The sequence below is a fragment of the Diplotaxodon limnothrissa genome, linkage group LG12 (assembly GCF_057381915.1).
Source record: "Diplotaxodon limnothrissa isolate DT_005_m linkage group LG12, D_limnothrissa_male_GT1.1, whole genome shotgun sequence".
In the NCBI taxonomy this organism is placed as follows: domain Eukaryota; kingdom Metazoa; phylum Chordata; class Actinopteri; order Cichliformes; family Cichlidae; genus Diplotaxodon; species Diplotaxodon limnothrissa.
The window spans coordinates 15754962-15773139 of record NC_140607.1 but is presented as its reverse complement, the minus strand read 5'-3'; the positions used below and the strand labels follow the sequence as shown (position 1 = coordinate 15773139).

The 18178-nt window shown below is 39.9% G+C and overlaps 1 protein-coding gene across 1 annotated transcript in view; it reads right to left on the bottom strand.

Annotated features, from left to right (window-relative positions):
* pdlim2 (PDZ and LIM domain 2 (mystique)) overlaps positions 1 to 16349 on the bottom strand; it is a 31913-nt gene extending 15564 nt beyond the window's left edge. The window contains exons 1-6 of the mRNA XM_085368082.1: positions 16200 to 16349; positions 9505 to 9636; positions 7508 to 7659; positions 4854 to 4917; positions 4271 to 4422; positions 3142 to 3205 (exon numbers count right to left, since the gene is read on the bottom strand). Of these exons, the coding sequence (XP_085224208.1) occupies positions 3142 to 3205; positions 4271 to 4422; positions 4854 to 4917; positions 7508 to 7659; positions 9505 to 9597 (525 nt within the window). The 5' untranslated portion in view covers positions 9598 to 9636; positions 16200 to 16349. The remainder of the gene's footprint in view (positions 1 to 3141; positions 3206 to 4270; positions 4423 to 4853; positions 4918 to 7507; positions 7660 to 9504; positions 9637 to 16199) is intronic.
* Between the last annotated feature and the right edge of the window lie 1829 nt (positions 16350 to 18178).

Sequence of the window (18178 nt, the reverse complement as noted above, 5' to 3'; positions counted from 1 at the left end):
AGAGGAAAAGTTTGGCCAGCGCTGGCACAAAATGTTGTGTTGCCCGGCTGTAGCTGGAGATCTTACACTACTGAGGATATTTGTAAAGCAACCTCACTGTCCCAGCACAGGATCGGACAGCCCACTAAGGCAACCCTCAGGAACCTCAAAGTGCAGAAACTGCAAACCCAGACACGGAGCCTAGTCTTAATGGTCGAGCGACGGGTCATGTCTCATGAAGAGCAGTTTGGTTTTGGCTCTGCTCAGTGCAACAGAGATCCCATTGTGGTCACTTCATGATGATATAAACAGATGCTCTGAATCATGACAGTGGCCGAGCAGTTCAGAAACAAGCTTATGTCCAGATTCCAGTAATCTAGGATGCACCATGCATTTAGCTCTTTTGTCACGACTGTGACTTCAAAAGCAGTTTGTAATATAGCCAATGATTTGAGAGTTCAATTCCCAGTCCCTCCACGTCCTGAAGTATTCTTGATTGATAAATATGAGCCACTGATAAATAAACTCTATAGTTCATATTCACCACAAGGCAAGTTGGTATAAAAGTAGAGGTAGAAACAGCACTATAGTAAATATAAATATACTAAAATGTCTGTTTTTAACCTTATAAAGACTGAAGCATGAAATAATTTGCAGATAATTCTAGTGTATCAGGAAAAAAAAATATCCCCACTTGTGTAGAGGTCTCAAATACTTCTGTATGATATGTGGTAGAATTGGTATTACTGGGTTAAACATTCATTTAAATCTTTCGATTCTGTCATACATGTGGTCGGTCTGGTATCGCAGGTGGTCTAAACTCCAATCAAAAGACATGGCTGTGTGTTGAAAAGTTTCTCCTTAGAGTGACATGGCTTAAGTACAGTCTGCGAGTGTCAGCAGGCTCTCTGGTGTCCACTGAACTCCACCCCATACCCCAGCCCCCATCCATTTGAGTTTCATCACACAACAGCATGCCTTGTGACACAAGGGAAAAAGCAACACCAGGCCATCACAGCCACTATTGTATACAGGCTTTTTCTCAGGATATCCAACACCCTGGAAAATGGCGGATCCTGTTGCGCACCCCACTCTCTCTGCACTCAGGGAGCCAAATCAGGGGTGGAAAAGCCTTTTAGGAGCTTTTCAGTGAAGTTGATCACCTGATACAGAAGCACTCTGCACCTCTCAGTCAGGACAGAGGGCCTTGGCACAGACGCTCCACATCTCAGCGCTCAATGGGATGCTGAGTTCCTGCCAGCGCAAGCAACATAATGCACAATGTACCCATGGCAGAACTCTTCCAAGCCATCTCCCCATCGAGCACTCTGAAAGAACTCCACTCACTAATCTCAGCGCTGCAGTGGGAGGCTCATCACTACTTTAAAACCGGGATAGAAATCTCTTGGGGTCAGCCAAAACCCAAAACTCTCTTTCCTGAGACTGATTTAATTCAAAGATACTCAACAAATGGTTAAAAATAACCAAGAAAAGGCTCCAAGAGGAAGTCAGACAATACAGAGTCCAAATGAAGAAAAATAAGAGGAATTATGATTTTTAAAAATGTTAAGAAGAATGGAAGAACGGGCGACTCCATGAATACCACAAACATGTGAGGCTGTCCCAACAGGCGTGTGTTCATTCCTAAGAGCTTGCCAATGGAGCTTTGAGCCACAATACAGCTCCTAATGTGTTTTGGGCAAGCCAACTTCCAGTTTACTGCACCATGGTTTTCAGGTCACCACAGTGGAACTCCACAGTCAGTTTCAGAACATGGTTGTAAATGCCCCCCCTAAAAATAAAGTGAACTGATATGTCAAAGTGGCCTACAGTGTTTTTTAGGAATTAATAAAGCTTTAACCTCGTATCAGTTAACTGTAGCAAACTGTGGAATTCAGTTGTCAAAATTAGTTACACTAAATTGATATTAGCTAAATATTAGTTAGAGTGGTTCTCGTGGTGTCTAAACAACCAAGAGTACCCCAACATGAGCCACCGGCCTTCAAGGACGTGACAAAGAATCTAAAACTTGAAGGAAAACCTTTAAACTGGACTGCCTTACGCAGCTGCCTCTCAGGAGGAATGCTCCAATGTTTTGAAGTTCAAACCTCTGCATATTTATCTAACGTTATGTAATGTCCAGAGTTATAAAAATGGATGGAATTCCTTGTGGCACTACAAAAGGTCTTGAATGTTTTTTCCTGTTCTGTCATTTCACATGTTTCGTCTTCAGTGGGACCCATGCATGTAACTAAGTATGGAGGCATAGCTGAAATAGCTTATGATGAACTTTCCCACAACATTTTCTCTCTTTACTTCATGGAAGTCTTTCCAGACGCTCTAGTCCCCCGGTTTTGGTTCTGTTGCTGGAACGGGGAATGGACACAGCATACTTACAGATAAGTCTGTGTTTTACGTCTCTCCATATCTTGCAGCCTATTGAGATTAATAAGTCTCCATTTTTGACAACTAAAGGTTATGGCCATTGTTCTGAAGGAAATCAATAGCTTTTTTTCTTGGCCCAGGCTTTGAATGAAGCAGCTCCAGACGGTTGTTCATCTTAATGCCAGATATTTTGAACGCTGACCTTTGTAGTTTGTACACACCCTGCTATAAAAATGCCAAACCTTATCAGTTTCCTGCCTTTACTGTTAAGTGCACAGTCAGTACACTGTCCGCAAACCTATTCAAGGGCACCTTCTGTGGCATCAGAAACAAACAATTCAAATGGGAAGGCTGAGGCTTCAGATAAGTCATTCTAGCGGACTGGACTAGCCCAGTCAAAATAAATACTCTCCACACAGTAATACACAGTGGACAAAAATCTTCAGCTGTACTGTCTGTGTGAACTGCAGCCTAAAACTGCAGCTACAGATGAACGACAGTCCAGGAAAATCTATGGCTTTCAAGCCTGGACACGCAAATAATGATTCTGACTCACAAATACCGTAAAACAAAAAAGGACACCCACAAACTGTGTTTTGAAGACAGTAATTTTAAGTTACTTAGCAACCACTGTCTCCATCTAATTAAGTGCTCTTTATTACAGAAATTGTGCTTCATTATTTGCAAGGTAGAAAAAAGAATGACTGAACAAAAGTCAATAACTCCTACGTGTAAGGCAGACTGCTGAAAACCTTCAACAAAAACACTTCAACCAACCTGTGACACGAGTCCTGACAATCTCGTATTTCTCTCCTCTGGTGACCTTGAGTGCAGCTGAAAACTGTAACATATGGACAAGAAAAGAAAAAAAAGATATCAGTCATAAGAACTTATGCTTTTAGGTTGGCCACAATTCACACAGAGACACGCGTCAGTCGTCAGAGATTCTTCTGTACTGCATATATTTTACTGTAGCACGTGGCACCTTTATTATCTCAGTATGTATTACACTATTGTGATATTATTGTGGCTTCATAGTTCCTGCTGCCTCAAAAAGGCTAATAATATCATAATAATAACACAAACTCTATGATCAACTCACCCTGGTTATATTGGTTTTTTTTATGACTGTTGTGAATGATCTATGCACTTTATTTCCTTATACACATTACAAGTTACTGTGCCAAAGAGTTTATTCTATTTAATAAATCAATAGGACTGCATTACAAAATACAGATTTAATAGGTTATGAGGCAACCCCCCCCCCAAAACAAACAAAAACAAAAAATTATATTAATACTTAAATCAAGTCCTGGGCAGGAAACTTTACCAGTGCATGCAAGGGAGGAAATCTAGTTTGAAATATGGCCTATTAAAGGTTGTTCAACAAACGTCCGAGTGCAGACAAAACCGCGGTGAATGTTCCACATTCTGCCTTTTGTTAACGTGAATGCAAACGGAGGAATGTGATATCCTGTGCATATCCTTTGTTACTACAGCACAATCCCATGGCTCCACTTTCTGTCTGTTATTCCCATACCTATTGGCTTGCCTGTTGTTTGGTCAAGAGACCACTTGCTGCAGACTTTTTGTCCAGATACAAGCCTATTTAGAAAGTGAACAGTTGGATTTTTGGAAAGAAAAAAAGAAAAAGAAACAGTAACAAAAAACAAAAAAAACAAAAACATACACCTGAAATGTGGAGCTCTAAAAATCTCCTTTTTTAGACCGCTAACGCTTAGGGAAATGCTTTTTTGTGTCTCTAATGTTACAGGAGAAAACTGTAACTCATGTTTCTCTGCAGAGAATTCTTTAAACTACACAACTTTGCATGTCAAAAAGTATGAAAAGTGGACTTGCTTAAACATAAAGTATCACAGTGATTTGAAAAGCATGAGTGCACTACCTCTTGTTGATGGTTGGTGTCACCATCTCCATCCTTGTATCGGGGCTGGCAGGACGATCTGTTGAGTACGGTCCTGGAGATCGTGACACAGGGCTGGAGATGGTGTACTCTCTATAGTTTTGATTCTCATCTTGATTCAGTTTTACTGTTTCCTAAAAAAAATACATCACATCAGAGAAATGTTACTACATTAGACTCAGCTGAACATGACTTGATCTTTAATCCTGTGTTTTGGCCATGCAAGCTGTAAAAGGATCAACAGAGGTACTTGTGAGAAATGTCACCACAAAAACATGTCATCTATCACTACATATTGTTTGATGAACTCTTACACCCGGTGTGAGCTCAGTAAAATACAAGTACTGAAAATGATTTAAGGTTTTACGGCTATTTGTGGACAGAAAAACAGACTTGTAAACAGATGTGTAATGCATGTATACTGTCAAGATTCGTTTACATTTTTACAAACAAACCAACATGACTTGAATATACAGAAAAAAAGAAAACATGACAATTATGGATATTATTCTGTCCAGTGCGGGACATCAAATATGTTGAAGTACTCCGTAGCTTCAGCACTGACCTTGAAACGTCCAATGAGCTGTTCAGGAGTGCCGTTGGTTTGTCCAACGCCGGGAGTTTCAGGTCTTGAAAGAGAGAGAACAGCAGATCAAATGACTTTATAGGTGTATCTGATCAACTCTTGCATTCCTGCATCATAATAATAATACTGGTTTACTGCAAGTGACCAAAAACACACTGTGATGCCTTAACTTTGTAAAGTGGGGAAAAAAGAAAAGATGTCTTTGTTTACATAAAACCCCCTTACAAAATGTAAACGTTTCCAGTGTTTTCTTGATTAATTTATCCAGTATAATAACTATTTTATGATTACTCATGTTTGTAGCATCAGCCACCTGATCGGTTACCTGTTAACCGAATGCATTGACATCCATGGTCTGTTGCAATGCTGACCCGGACTAATTTTATTATAATGATACAGGAACAGCATCAACACGGGATATCGTACAACTTTATATAGGACTGCCGACTTTTCTCTAACAAACATGGAGAAAAGAAAAAATCAATTTCGATCGAGAAAGAGCCAAAGCAATGCGAAATAATCAGTTATTAAAAAAATAACAATAATAATAATAATAATAATAATAATAATAATAATAATAGTGTCAGTGCCCTGCCAAGTGTCCACCATTATGTTGTCATGAATCTTTAAGATTACTGCAGAGCCTTCTTTACAAAATATTCTCTTGATCTCTCTGCAGCTTTTCAACTGTTGTTTTTCTTTCTTGAACAGAAGATACATTATGAGCAAGTCTATCACTGAAGCTGGAGGGGAAAATGTGGGTAGTGGAAGCGCCAATGCAAACACACAATGCCCCCCTGGCTGCAGGACCAGAAGCTGCCTGCCTCTTGCTTGAGCTTGAGCTAATGAGGCACACAGGAAGGCCTGGATGCCTGTGGTAAATCACCCAGAAACACACCTCTAGTGGCTCTGGCTCCACATACTGTGTGGAGAAGAGATGGCAAGAAGACAAAAACTGATCCAGTCCCTGTAAGACATTTCTTCCCATAGGAAGGATATTAATATTGTACGCCTGAAAAACTCATTACTTCCACTTTGTAGCATGTATATCAAACATCAGAGGAAGCTGTGGCCTACGGACGGTAAGAAGTCAGATGAGTATTTAGGCTGTAACCAATGCTCTTGGTTAACAGGTCTCATTTACAGAAGAATTATTAGTGGTAACAATGTGTGATTCTGAACCACAGAGATGTAAAACTGACCCAAAAGCAGCATCTGAAACCCCGTACTGATAATAGCCTTCACATCTGGAAATTCAAAATGTGAATTTTTGGAATACCACTCTGAGAAAATGAACCAAAAACACTTCATCTACAACTAGATTTGAAAAGGATTGAAACCGGCAATAAACAAGAGCTGATTTTTGTTTGTTGATATCACATTACCCTTTTCCCTATAAAAAAATTAATAAATATATAAATCCGGCATACAACCTGGATTTACTTATTTATCATTTTTACTTTAAAAAGGCAGGAAATTAGAAGAAAACTACTGCAGAATAAAGCAAAAGGTGCGCTAAAAGCTAGCTCCATGAAGAAAAGGGTCAACATCATCCAGCAGGAAAAAAAAGAAAAGAAAAAAAAGCAATGTATAACGTTTTAAGGATCAAATTTGAAATGTGGTAGCTACTCCTTCAGTTGAAAACATATTCAGTTAGCTATGTCTGGGATTAATCTGATGTTGAACTGACCAACAATAAACCACTATCTCAGTTTAAAACATCAGGCACAGCTAAAAACAAAACTTCTGAGTACAGACTGATGCCAGCTTCCTTCAGTGAGCACCCACATCACTGCTGGAAGGAGAGTGCTCTCAGCTAAGAAAAGAACTCATTAAACATTAAAGACTTGTGCCACTCAATTACCATCCTCAAGAGAGCTCATCTGAACATAAGTCAAAGATCTGAAGTGCTAAATGAGTAAAATTAAAAACAGAAGCTTCGGTGTAACCACTGACAGCTAACAGACAGAGTGGCACTGTCTTGGGCAGCGAAGGAGAATTACTGTTGTTTCTGGCTTGGCAGGAGACATGAGGTCAGACGGGAAAAATTCACTCACATGGACGTAGGACATCCAGAAAGGATGTGTGTGCGAGCGCGCCCGTGCGCGTGCGTGTAATAACAGAGATGAAAAAAAAAAAAATGATTGGAAGGCAACTGTGACAACAAATAATACCTCAGGGAGGACCTTTAATCAAGCCAAGAGCAATTCCGACTGAAGGGAAAGATTTTTCTTAGTTCCCAACTCCCGTCATCCAAACAAGGAAAATCTCAAAGTAAAGTTTAGAACCAGTAAAGGACCAAAGTAAAGGATCAAAGTAAAGGACCAGGGAAGGGAGTAGGGTGGCTCTCATACATGCTGGCATTTCCCCTGATTATAATCACTTGTTTTGTTTGTACAGTGCTTAAAAATGGTGTAAAGAAAGATGGAAGCTAGGGAGACTGTGGTCTTGGCACAAACAGAGAAAATTAGAGACGTAAAAGATACTCTATGTGGGACTATGCAGCCTGCATGTTGTTGCATTGCATGGCACTGTATTTGTTTATTTTATGTCTATAAGACATATTCACAAAAAAAAAAAATGACATTGTAGCTCAAATGTTAGTCCTACTTCAGATCTGCATGTCAGCATACCTCTCCACCACCAGCTGCAGAGAGGTCTTGGAGTTCTTGATCTTGGTCTGGGCCTCTGCATTCAGCATATAAGCCGTGTTTTCTCCATTGATCTCCAAAATAATGTCACCGGCTTGTAGGGCTGCCTGCTCTGCCTTGCCGCCCTCATTGACCTGTTGAACAAAGGCATGAGCTCCAGTTTAGTCCTAGCCCCAGGTCTTAAAAACAACACTTTTTAGGAAGCTATCTAACAAGCATAGACATCTCTGACTTATCCCATGAGTGTGTGTATACCCTGACATCGACTGACCTCCAGCACAACAAATGAATAAACGAGAAAAGACACTGAAGAGTTGTTTCATACTTTGTTGCATAATTAACCCAAATGTCTTCTCCTAAAAGTCAGCCCTCGGTAAATGCCGACAAACACCACAGGATTTCCCAATAGTGGTCACAAGCAGATGAATTCATGACACCCTTGGGGAGAAGTCATTAGTGTGACTGTACTCGATGGGTTGACTGCTCTGACCTTTGCAACCAGCCTCTCCACGTGTCAGAGTCAGTACCATGCCCCCACATCAGAGGGAATTCCACACTAATGGGCCAAAATATAAGGTCCAAACGATCTCGCTCAGCTTGGTCCCTGTGACCCAGCACACAGGCATACTTAATCTGAAGCTTAAACTTTAGTAGAAAGTATGTCATTTGCCACAAACTGTGTTGCCTCACAATTAAAAACAGAGAGAGGCAATAAAACAAAGAATGCAAAGCAAAATGAATAAAGAGCCTATCACTCTCTGCTGCCTCTTTAGAGGCAAATGTATGTGGAGTAAATGCCAGTCACAGGCCATTTGCCCACTTAGCCAGGCAGAGGTACCATGTCTGTGGGCCAACTTGAGAGGCAATTAAGGGTTGCTGTGGTGACCCACAGTTTTGCATGCCTTCTCTGATCAGGACATGCCTGGTTTCACATAAACTAAGATCAGCTGGGGGATCTTTTCCCAAATCTGTGCTTAAGAAAAACAAGGGCACGTTATCTTTCAGGCCAACAGAAATAAAAAGAGTGCATCCGTGGTATTTCTGTGCCAAGCACAAACCACTACAGAGGGTTAAACCTACATCTCTGCTTGGGGATTTGGGACCAACTGTTTCACACACACTTTACAAACCAATTTCAGTAATTAAGTTGTTGTTTGAGAAGGAATTCTTGTCACTTCACAGGATACGTTTGATATTTGAGACAAGTAAACACCGGTGTTGTTTACTGGATAGCACTAACAAAATCAGACCCATTATTCATGAGAAGACTAGTTTTTCTAGTATAAGCTGTTGAGTGGGGCCAAACAAAGTGCTTTTGAAGTTTAAGGAGCTTAAAACTCCAGCTGTTTGAAGCATGGATGCCTCTTCATGGCACTGCCATAACTTATCCTTTATGGACTGAGGGGAGGCTCAGTGAACAGGGCCAAAAAAAAAAACAAAACAAAACAAAAAAACAAAACACGCTGAGATGGTGATATAGCACTAGGATGTGCGGGTGAACAGGGTGTCTCTGGCATGTAGTTAGTCTGAGCAAGTTTCCTGGATGTGTTTACTGCAGAATGTCTGCTTACAGTAGTAATGTTTCCACTTCTTCTACTTCATCCAACTGGGAAAATATTGTCAGTAAAAATAAAACACACATGCTAAAGTGCACAGATTCACAGGGCAATCCATATTCTCACACATTTACACGTCGCTGTAACTCAGGAACCTCTCACCTCCCACCTCAGCTTCCATTTCTACTGTAATCAGCGATTTCCTTCTAATGCAATCTACTTCCATTCTATTCTAATGGGTTCAGTTGTCAAGGAAATAGGTATGCTGTTGCAGCGGACATAAACAAAGACAAGAAAAGAGGCGTAGCAAGTAGGAAGTTGACTGCATGACATGGCATTCCAGTCTGTGTTTTGAAACCAAAAATGGGTATGGTATTATAAGGTGTGACAGGGTTCAGCGTCAGGACTGCTGTCAACAAATACCTTTGATACAGTTATGGCCTTCTTGAAATCTCGTCCTCCATATATTCTGAAGCCCCATGGTGAAGGGCCAATCAGGTTCACTGTTAGTGCCATGGCGAGATCGGATCTTTCTTTTTCACTCTTGTCCAAACTCTGGGAGAAAAAAATCAAAAACAAATAAAAGAAACAACATCAGGTATAAGAAATGTCAGACCTAAACATGTGCATGCCTTAATGATCTCAAGTCACATGCCTGAGACAGGTTCAAAATACAATCAACAGGAGAGGACAGCGATCATTTGCACAAGATGGCCTTTATCTCCAGCACAGCTTCTTTCACTGGCCTAAGTCCTCTCTGACATAGATTATCCAACCACATCAAATAAGAATGGAAAGAATCTGAGACCAAATTCACATGACCAACATTTCTAAAGCGTTTGTTAAGTTAAATAGTTTCATTAAATCCAAGTGCTCTTTGAAGACTAAGGAAACACAGTGTACAGTGGAATGTGCTAAGAGTACATAGTTAACTGTTACTGACGATTTTCTAGAGTACAGTAGAGTGTGTGTATAATTAATATATATATATATATAAATAAAAAAATCTTGTATAACGGACTCTAATGCAGAAGTTATTTTGGTTTTGTGATATTATGTATTAAACAAAAGAAAGCCATTAGCATGATTAAATAGTGTCTGCTGAAACTAAGAACATCTTAAAAAATGCTTTTACTGCTTTACTTTTCCCAATAAACACATTATCAAAAATTCTTCTCATTGTATCTCTGTGTACTTTGACACAAAGAGACAAGACGATAACAGCAAAGTATTAAAGGGTAACTAATAGCAACTATTGGTTAATTGGTTATTGCAGGTAAAACCAACAGTTTTTATATGTGAATATGTATCTCAGTAAACACTGGGGTAGATTCCACTAATGTAATTAAAACCTGGCACTAACTAATCATCAGTTACACAACTTCTGAAATATTCATGAGCATAAACCCAGAATATCTTTTAAAGCATTAAAATTCTTGTGCTGATGTTACTGGTAAGACGTGATTCACCTGCAGGTTTTCTCAGGCTCTGCTAATGGACTGAAGCCTGTCTGTAGTACGACTTCACCTGGAGACAAAGAGCTCTGCAGTGTGATAATGTGATGAAAAGATAAGCCCTTACAGTCATATACGCATCAACACCCGTACTGCTAAAACACACACACAGCTGCAGCTTCTCATTGAAACTCATCTCACAGAGAAAAAGCGGTGAAGACATTAGCGCAACAAGTAATATATAGTTCTACACGCAGCTCATGACATAAGCTATTTTAAGTATAGACCGCTGCGATCAAACAGAAAAAATAAACACCAAGTAGCATCTCTTTTCTATTCTCTGCTACTCAACTCATAACACAAGGCTCAGTCTAAGAGAAAGCTTCTGGAAATAAACACAGAAATTACACTTTATTGTTGACTGTCATTTTTCTATAATAACACTATGGATGTTTTTACTCTTTAACCACAGTAATTCTTTTCAGTGACAGAGTGTGAAATATGCTGACCTGCACAGTCTGTAGCACCTCTGATTGCACACTGTGACTGTATCAGCAAATCTTCTGATAAGGTCTAAAAAAAACAGATATGAGCCAACTATAGTACGTTATACACTGTACACCCTGTGACGTACATTTTCCAACAACGTCAATTTTCATCTTAAGCGATGTTACTCAAGGTCCCCATAAAAAAAAAAGTAAACAAATACTGCTAGTGATTGCATAATGCACTTATCACAGATCGTGAAAATATGACAAACAGGCAGGACAATGAGAAATCAAATCAAATCAAATCACTTTTATTGTCACATCACATGTGCAGGTACATTGGTACAGCACATGCGAGTGAAATTCTTGCGTGCGAGCTTCACAAGCAACAGAGTTGTGCAAAATACAATAACATAAATCACAGACCAAGTAAAGTGGATCTAGGACAGCAGCCATGCTACTCCCCTGAATCCCTCCAAACACTGGCCCACTTCATGGTACGCACATTCCACAAGAGTTTGGAACAAGCAATGCAGACCCAGTTACTCATTAACAGTCTGGGCCAATTAGCGGGCTCTCCATCATTAGTATCTCTTAATTGCTGTGGCCAGAAATAAGTGCAGTAGTGATAATGACAGAGAGCTGCTGTCCAAAACTTTCCCAGCCTCCGGGGGTGTCAATTAGTTCCATAAGTCTCTACAACTACTCCTATAGAGAGGCCATTATCGTCCGAGAAACCTGCTAATTCTCTGTGTAAACATTCACTGTTTGCATCATAAAAATGCTTGTGGTGGAAAGGGAAAGTATGGTGAAAGTCTGGGGGCAGTGGAGATGGACGACAACACATTGTGGCGGTGAAGATAAGTGGCACGCTCGTCATGTGCTGCGTTTAATTGGTGACTGATGAGCTTTAAATAGGCTGTGTTGCTGAACACAGTTTAATGAAATGTCTCTAGTCCATGAAATTACTGCTGGGAAGGTGCCAGCACACATAAAGGCAAGTTCTCTTCTGGTGACATCTCACTGCTATTGCTGCCAGGCCAGTTTTTGCAGCACAATTCAATACGCCCAACACAATGAAAAGAATTCTAGTTATGAAGCTATTTCTATAGCTTGTAGTTCAGCACCGGCCACAAAGAGCTGGAAGTGTGCATGAGAATAGAAAGCGATCCCTCTCACCTCCAATTAATACAATAGACAGGTTTACAACTTAACTGCGTACGGCCTGTTGCTACAACAAGCAGTGAGACGTCAAGTCAGATTACTTTTTACTACAGGCTACATAATTTTCTGAACAAACTCAAACTGCATAGCATACACCCAGCAAGAATTACTGTATTCCAGTACAACACTACTTTATCAAATGTCACAGTCAATGTTGGTAAAAATTATGTTTTAAGAAGGGCACTTCAAAGTCTGCAACAATACAGCTAACAACTGATTAGTTTCATGAAATTACTGGCCATTTAGACCAATTTTCCACTTAGCATTATAGGCTCCATATGGAGCACACCAGCATCATCGAGTGGACCAGGGGTATTCAGAGCAGTTTAAAATGTTCATCACAGCTTTTTTGTTAAACAGGTGTTTGACAAATTGATGCCTGTTACTGGTGGGATTCTGTCCCACTCGTAGATAACAAGCATAGTCATCAACATAAACGACAACCCAAAGTTTTATTAATCACATTCTGTCACTGCAAACAGGTAGCAACACAAAGTATTGTCCATATCCTACTGAATGCTTCACATTCCTTTTCTTTTTCCCCTCACATTAACAAACCACATGGTGTGGTCACATAATTCTTTCTGCCTCACATTCCTAAATGCAGCCGTCATCGTTTCTGCTACTTTTTTAGCACTTAAATGATTTGTTCATTAACTTAAGTTTTGGTTAAGATTATTACATGAAAAGAAAAAGAATTTGAAAGTGTGTAGAGGATCAGTTCTTACCCCCAAGAAGTACTTTAAAGTTTGTCTAACAACTGCTACTAAACATTGCTGCACTATCCAGCAATAAACCAGACATCTTGAGGTTTTACATTGTTGTTTAAGACAAAACAAGAAAACTGGCTATCATCAGGTAGCACTTTAGGAAACTGATGTTAGGAGTTATATGTTAAAGGCTTCTGGGTACTTGCAATCTCTGAGTGGTGCTCTCTACAGGCAAACACGGTTACAAGCAGTACAAAGGGGCAGAATAGGCCTTTCATAATGTCAGAGTCAAGATTCATTGGCTGTACCTGTGCAATGCCTTCAGGGTTTAATGTAAAGTAGTTTTAAAATGTATCATTTGTATAAAACATTTCTGATATTACCAATAGATACAGCTGCTTTTTACATTATAAAAATAAAATATTAGTTACTGTATGACATACATCATGAAACTAATCTGTTACACGTAGCTTATGTTTGCCACACTGAGCTTATGTTCTGAGAGCAAAGTCTTGCAGGACTGTAGCTTTCTTTATCAGTGTCTGATGATAAATCAGGCACATGCAGGTTTCAGTGTAAAGACATTAACATCAACTGATATGCAATCTATTTAGTAAGCAACAAGTTGCTATGGGCAGTTAGGCTGAATGAAACCTGCTGACACAGGCCTGAAATCATGTGTCTTAGTGTGGTATTACAATGACTCATCAAGGGTGAGTCATTAACTTTGATCACCATTTTGACACTGGCATGGGAACCAGTAGTCATATTTACAGATGCATTGATATTCATTAAATCAAAGCAGACAGAGCAAACTGTGAACACCAAAACAGGAAACCGTTACCATCATTTTGCATAACAAAGCTGAGAACTAACACCTCATTTATTTCAAGGAATGAATATTTTGGAAAAACAAGTTGTTATCATATGTACAGCACTGGAAATCGAATATTCGTGTAAACTATATGCCACTAGGTGATCCAACTTAAAAGCCCTGTACAGTAAAATGTCTGACAGCCAAAACTGAGCACCTACTTTGGCTCTATAACTTTCTTTTATCACTAGAGTGCTTAAGTGAGACAGTTTTTCTTCTGTCAAAGCTGTGCCAAAATCCACTGGAGTGAAATGAACAATGGCTGATGAACATAGCAGACACACACATTCAACTGAAAGCTCTTTAATGTGAAGGAACGCTTTCTCTTAAAAGAACTCCTGTGGCTTCAGGGAAATATTCCTGGTATGAATCACACACTTGTCAAAACTCTCACAGGTCGCCGTGCACCAATGTGAACTTTCCACAATCTCATGTCAGCGATGCAGTCTGCAACCTGTGTCACAATGTACACTGACAGGTTGGCACCTACCTGGACACACACACCCACTGAATAAAAAGGAAAAGAATGCAGTGGCAAGCCTCTCCCTCCAATAAGTCGAAAGCAGTAGCATTCAGCACATTCTGCACATCATACCCATCTGGTCAGATATATACCAGCAATCACTAAGGAGATGAAGAGAATATCAAACAACATGTGATGTCAAATGGGGTGTTGGTTGGTGAATTTCTGCATTGTTGCATATGGCTACGATGTGTCACCAAAATAGTTGTGGAATGAAACACACCTGAAAAATGCCTTACTCCCTTTTCAATAAGAAAACTTTCAAGGGTGGATGCTGCTAGTGGATTTGATCTCACATTATTATGGTCTTAAAAGTGTTGCTTAATGCAATGTAGCATCTAATAACATCCACCACTTACCAAAGTGCATTCATCACTTTGTGGCAGCACTGATACAGCTGACAGAATTGAAACGAATACTGTGACACTGGCTGTACTTGTCCCTTTTCATTATTGCTCTTTGCATTTTTACATTTTCACTTGCAGATTTTCAGCAATCAAACGGGTTCACCACATCCTTTGCTTTCACCTTCTGGCTCCTCACACCAACAACTGTGGTGCTCTTTGCATGCCAAAGGTACCGAGGCAACTGAGAACCTTTGAGAAAGCTGAACATCCTGCGGCTCATAAATCTTGGTGTAAAGTGAAATAAATAACAGTCTAAACCACCACTCTGGCTCTGGCTCAGTTAAAACTGAAAAACAAACTTCTGCAACAAAAAACAACCCACACTTATCTTTCAGACCAAAGATAAAAACGACTTCCTGCATGCATGTTCATCTGAGTTGAACAAAAATCAAAGTTACAGCAAGGCAGGAGGATTAAAACTAAAAGTAGGCGAAAAAAAGAAGAAAACGTTACTTCGGCTCAGTTAAAACCTCAGTGCGATCGTAAAAACAAACAACATATCTTTCCGAGTTAGAAGTAATGACCTGGCCCTTTCTGTGTGTTTTCTTAAAAAGCTGCTGCTTTGGTACAAAATTACAGTGGACCGTTTCTGGGTTTCTGGATGGCTTTATCCTGTCAGAGAGTTCTCTCAAATAAAGCAAAACCATCGGGAAACAAACAGTGAGAGGAAAAGTATAAAGAGCAGGCACATGAAAGGCAAGCAGACACAATCAGAAAGGCTAAAGTATAGAGACAGCAGGCAATGGAGATTTGAAAACACGATTGTTTCACTGTGACTGTTCTGGATTGCACTCCTCAGCAGTTTCACCCTCTCATCCGCTCACACAGCCAGGTCATTTTAAAACCACTTTAAGTGAAGTGAGAGGGAAGATAATAGCCCCAGCAGCCGGCTAATGTGACATAAATACTGACTTAAGAGCTTCCTGCGGTTGCACCTGGTTCAGCCTCTCCACAAATCAGCATGACTGCTTAATGTGCGAAAAAGAAAAAAAAAGAAAAAGAAAAAAAAAATCTGCTTCTCTGAACTCAGGAGGGATGGAAAATCTACAGTAGGTGCTGGAAACATGCACATTGTGGCTTTAGGCTCATCTATTGTGTTAGACTGATTTCCACTCGGATCATGCATCATTACTTACAACAGCTCACACATTGGTACCGTGCACTTTTAACTTTAATATACTTTTGCATATAAACCCTGTGTGTTGCTCTACCTCATATTTTCTAATATTTCCATACAACAGATACCTAATGACAAATTTAGACTCATAATGAGTCACGTTTTATAAATCAAACACTGCAACAGAAGGGGAAAAAACTGCACCACCACCCCTCCGAAAAATAGGAGTATTGAGAGTCACAATTAAGCTGCGTGAATGAAATTAATTAGCTACAAGGCTTTAGAGCCGTTTAAATTGTTCAGGTCGCTGTAGCCACTTACCAAACTGAATGTAGTGGGCTTTAAGGTTCTTTTCCCACCTGTTTGGAAAAAAAAATAAATTGAAAAAAAAAAAACAAGACAGGTCACAGCTCACTCCAGTCACCAAATCGCAAACATGAAACAGAAAAGCTCCACTGCTACTCCCGCCGAGTCTGTGTCTCTGGAGTGTTGAGTCAGATGAGAGGATGGCACGCGTGAACACCACTTGTGACGACGCGCGTAGTTGTAACAGTGATGGTATGAGCTCGAGAAGCCATGTGCCGTTCCCAAAATAAAAACGATGACATGGTTACCGGCCCAGGGCGTGTCACATCAAGGAGGAGCAGGCGAGAGGAGTGTACCGCAATGATAATTGAATCATTTGTTTAAAAAAAAAAAACCCGAAACAAAACACGGTGGTTGCGCTGTGTGTGTTCACGCGCCACCTGCTGACGGAGCAGAGCACAACGGCACGCGCCCCCACTCGAAGCAGCTAGTTGAGTGTCATGGCTTTCACCTGAGACTGAACAGGTCGCTGGTTCACGTTAGCGGTGAGGCTGTCGCTTCGGTTAAACTTAGAATCACAAGCAGCTTCTTTGGACTGCTTTAATGTTGAGGGACACGCTGTGCAAAAGTCGCGAGCCATCCTTTCCCCCCCTAATACATTGTTTCTAAGCAGCCAGACTTTGACTAGTTCTCCAGGCTTTCTGAGAGTTTTTCAGTTTTTTTCATTGGACATTGTTTTTTTTTTTGTTTTTTTAACGTTTTTAAGTCCATACCTTGTATCTGACCACTTTAAAGAAAAAAGTTGTTTTTAATTTACTTATCTAAGGCACTTAAAACGGACCTATGATTTACCCAAGGATTAAAAAAATCCCACCTGCCTTAAGGGATGAGTGTTGCGTTTTTCACATAACAGACAAGTTAGCAAAGTTTTAAACTGTATGTTTTACTTTACTGGCAACTTGTTGCAATAACACATCGTTCCCATTTCTTTAGCCCAATCTTTGAAAACTGCCAAACATAACACAGTTTGACAGGCATAAATTTGTACTTTTGCACTAATGGGTCAATTCTGAAAGGGCTAATAGCCAAAAACCTAGCAAATCTGAGCATGGTGTGCAATGTCCTTAATAAAATCTGAGGAAACTGGACAGGTGGCAGCCTAAAAAAACCACTACAGCAGATGAACAGTATCTGTAAGTCATGTTAGAAATAAGGAAAAAACCAAGTGAAGATCTGACACGGTGAGATGTATTTGGCACTTCAGTTGATCCATCTGCTGTGCACTGAAGACTCATCAGAAATAGTCTCAGTGGATAAGTGGCTGTCAAGAAGCTATTCTTAATGGACTGAAAATCATTTGCAACAGGTGTTATGGAGTTATGAATCCAAATTGGAAGTTTCTGGTTCTACGGCCATCTGTAAAACATAGTGGAGGCTCTGTCATAGTTCGTGACTGCATTCCAGCCAGTTGTGTTGGAAATCTTGTTAAAATTAATACAATGATGTATTTGGAAATATGCAGACAGATTTTGATCCACCATACACTAGCATATGGAAAGCATCTGATTGGCAGCAGCTTCATGTTTTAGCATGACATTGATGCCAAACACAGCTCATTGCAGTGAACCTATTTCTGCTTTTCTGCTAGCAAAATAAAGAAATGAGGGCTGGATAAAGACTTTTGCACAACACTTTATGGTACCAACAAAGAACTACTGTACCCAGTCTACAACTCAGACATCGTTAAAAAGGATATAATATTTTTTGACAAACACAATTCAAACATACCTGCAGAAATATAGCAGGTAAAACACAAGAGAAACAACACAAGAGAAACAACACAACTACCAATCAATTTGTCAGTAGGATATCATTCCATTTATTTAGCTTATTTAATACATTTAATATGTTTAATATCTGTTCATTTCACGTGGGCTTGTTCACTTCCTGCTGCACATATGGAGAAAGATAACCATGTATGCGTTTGTGTTATT